The following is a 3,310-nucleotide window of genomic DNA, read 5'->3' on the forward strand; positions in this document are numbered from 1 at the left end:
CGTTGGCTAAATCAAGTGGTCCCAAATAATTGGATATATTAATTGAAGAGTTATGGAGGCCCGCTTTTATTTATAGGCCTGCCAGTTTCATTTATACCCCTGCCTTTTTATTATTATTTCATGTTAGTCATATAAAATAGTTACCCATAAAAATTAAAATTAACTTCTACATTTTACAATTTAATAAAATATGATATTCATTTATTACAGTCTTACACGATAAAAATTAAAGGTAAATTATAAATTTTAATTTATTTTCACATAAAAATATATTTATAAGCATGAAATTCAAATTTTAAATAAATCAATTGTATGTACGGAAAACTAATGATTGTCACGTATTCTTGATCGCATTACACAGAAACACTTTCTCCTTAATTAATTATGAGTAATCAAAAAAATTAAAATATATTTAAAAATGGTCTCTTTAAACTTCTGGTTTTTTTTTTAAAAAAAAAGGGTTTAATTTATACCTAAAAAGCAAAAAACTTGCGAGAAAAGGATGTGGAGTAGGTGGATGTTGAAAGAAAGAAAAAGGAACAAGGAGAGGCATGCGTGAGTAATTCAATAACTTGTTGGGTTGATTTTTATGTTTTTACAACGTTTATGTTAATTGTTTTCGGTAATCATTTACGATGTTAAAAGTTATTGGTCAGGAAATGCCAACGTAGGTAAGCGAGAGATGAGGAAGGGTTGGTAGGTATGAAGTTCAACTACAAAAAGTAAAGCAAGGCCACATCTCTCACCTACCACACCCCATTTTAGAATCATGTTCGTGTTCATGCTCTTTCCCCATTTTTTGTCTTATTCTCACCAAACCCCCTTTTCTTCCCATTTTCCATCACTTCCTTCAACCCAAGGAAGCAGAAATGGTTTTCCATTTTGAATTCGGGTATTAAAAATAAAAAATGGGAGAGAGTTTGTGTAGAAAAAAAAAAAAAGAAAACAAAGAGTTTATACAGGATAAACAATCACGGACTTCAAACATTAACCATGAACAAGAATTTATGGATGGATTTTTGTTAATAAGATTTTATGGTTAAGTGGTAGTAGATATGATGAATTCCATCCTATTATAGTTGGTTTTGTTAGTTGAGTATTTTTTTTATATTAAATATAATTATGATTGTAGTTTTATGGAATCATGTTATTTTAAAAATAAAAAAATAAAAGAAAAAAAGAAATGGGACAACTTAAAATTTTGGAAGGACTTAATTGGACTATATTATAAAAGTATTTACCCAACAAATAATAACAGCAACGACGGCAACAACAATTTCTTTTGGCCTGTTGTCAAATCCATCGGTGAATTAAAAATTCTCATAATAATAACCAAAAAAAAAAAGGTAAATTAAAATTGATTTTCACAATATCCTTTTTGTGCAAATAATTCCTTTTTTTTTTTTTTTTTTACTTTCATAGGTTTTGTTAATCTCCGCTGGAAGGGCACCAAGGCGTCATATCCATTGGGTAACTGCCCAATACCCTCAAGAAAGAAGTGAACTCCTGGACCTCAGCCAACGCGTTTTGGGCTCTAACCTCTGCCATCGACGCTTCGAAATCCACGTAGAACATATACTCGAAATGCTTGGCGGTTCCAACGTTGGCGTCATCTACCAACCGGATCGGCCTATTGCGGTGCGGCCGGGATTCGATTTTCGTCAAACTGATATTCCTAAACGCAAAAGCTGATAGTACTTTGAAAAGCACGCTCATCCCTTTATCGTGCGCGAATACGATGCTCGTTTTGAATGGCCGGTCCGTGCGAGGGATGATTGGCTCCCGAGCTAACATAACGAAGCGCGTCACATTACTCGAATCGTCTTGGATACCATCGGCTAGGATTTGAAGTCCATAAAGTTCAGCGGCGCGTGCGCTTGCTATGGCGGCGGTGTCACGAAGGTTGTTGGCCGCTATGTACTCCGCGGCTCCGGCGGTGTCATCGACAGCTTCACGCGTGACGTTGAGTCCGAGTTTGGTGAGCGTGTGTTCACACTGGGAGAGAGCTTGTGGATGAGAAATGACTCGTGCAAGGTATTCTTTCCTAACACCTGGGAGAGCTAATAAACAGTGGTGCACTGGGAGCTGGACTTCGCCGACGATGTGGAGTCGGTGTCGGAGGAGGAGATCGTAGTTCCGATGAATGGAACCTCCTAGTGAGTTCTCCACCGGTAAAACAGCTCGATCGGCGATCCAAAGCTCAACCGCTTGGAATGCGACTTCAAACTGGTCACAAGGGATCGCTTCGCAATTAGGATAAGCTTTCCCAGCGGCAGCTTCGGAGTAGGCCCCGGGGACTCCTTGGTAAGCCACGCGCAACTGAGAGCCGTGCATCGGAGCAGGGGAGAGGTCGGTGATGGTTAAGGGTTTCTGTGTAGGTGGTTGAGGCTTGTTGTTTTTTTCAATAGGGACAAGGTTAAGATCTATGGAAGTTTTATGACCATTGACGGCGGCAGCAAGGTGGTCCGAGTTGGAAGGAGCAGTGGATTTGTCACCGGAACCTTGATCTTGCGAAAAGACCTTGCTAGAAAGAATAGCGCAAGAGCTCTGCCAATCAGCGCGGTTTAAACCGACTCCATTAGGGAATTGAACGGAGTCATTGTGATAAACGCAACGGATAAAGGAGCGAGTCAACTGATGGAACCGGCGAGGCTTGGAAGGACGAATGACAGAAGAATTAAGATTTTGTGTAGGAGAAACCGCCTGCATATTTATGTATTTCGTAATAAATAAATAAATAAATAAAGCGTTTCCTTCAAAAAACCAAAAAGAAAAGAAAAGAAAAGAACAAAAAGAGGAGAGGGAATGGAGATAAGCTTGGTGTTCTCTTGAAGAAGCGAACGTCAAGCTGAGAGAAAAGAAAGGGAAGAGAGGGATTTTTATATGAAGAAAGGAGAGAGGATGGAGCATGTGGAGGTGGTTCTGTCAGTCTCACACCTACCCACCCTTCTGCTCTTCCCTCCGCTTTATCTTTTACATTTTCCACTTTGAATTTAAAACAAATTTTCAATTTTCTTGTGGAGCTGCTGCTTCTGTCTACCTAACCCCTTCCTTATCTTTTGCTTTTTCCATCTATGCATTTTTTTATTTTCTAATTTATTCATCTTCAGTACAAATATATATATAATTACCAACCATTATAGTTTATATAAAATATAATTAATATTCATTTAAGTTTTTCTTTTCATTTAAAAATAAGGAAAATGTTTTTTTATTAGAAAAAATCAAGAGGGAGGAACTGGGTCAATCTCACACCTACCATCTTCCTCTTCATCTTTTTTCATTGTTGAATTATATATTCACTTCTAAA

The 3,310-nt window shown here is 37.8% G+C and overlaps 1 protein-coding gene across 1 annotated transcript; it reads right to left on the reverse strand.

Moving 5' to 3' along the window:
• Nucleotides 1-1,199: 1,199 nt before the first annotated feature.
• Nucleotides 1,200-2,992, reverse strand: LOC108455064 (arogenate dehydratase/prephenate dehydratase 6, chloroplastic-like). The gene has a single exon (XM_017753677.2). The coding sequence runs from the start codon at nucleotides 2,908-2,910 to the stop codon at nucleotides 1,429-1,431; it is 1,482 nt and encodes a 493-aa protein (XP_017609166.2). The 5' UTR covers nucleotides 2,911-2,992; the 3' UTR covers nucleotides 1,200-1,428.
• Between the last annotated feature and the right edge of the window lie 318 nt (nucleotides 2,993-3,310).

This window comes from Gossypium arboreum, chromosome 9, assembly GCF_025698485.1.
Source record: "Gossypium arboreum isolate Shixiya-1 chromosome 9, ASM2569848v2, whole genome shotgun sequence".
Classification (NCBI taxonomy): domain Eukaryota; kingdom Viridiplantae; phylum Streptophyta; class Magnoliopsida; order Malvales; family Malvaceae; genus Gossypium; species Gossypium arboreum.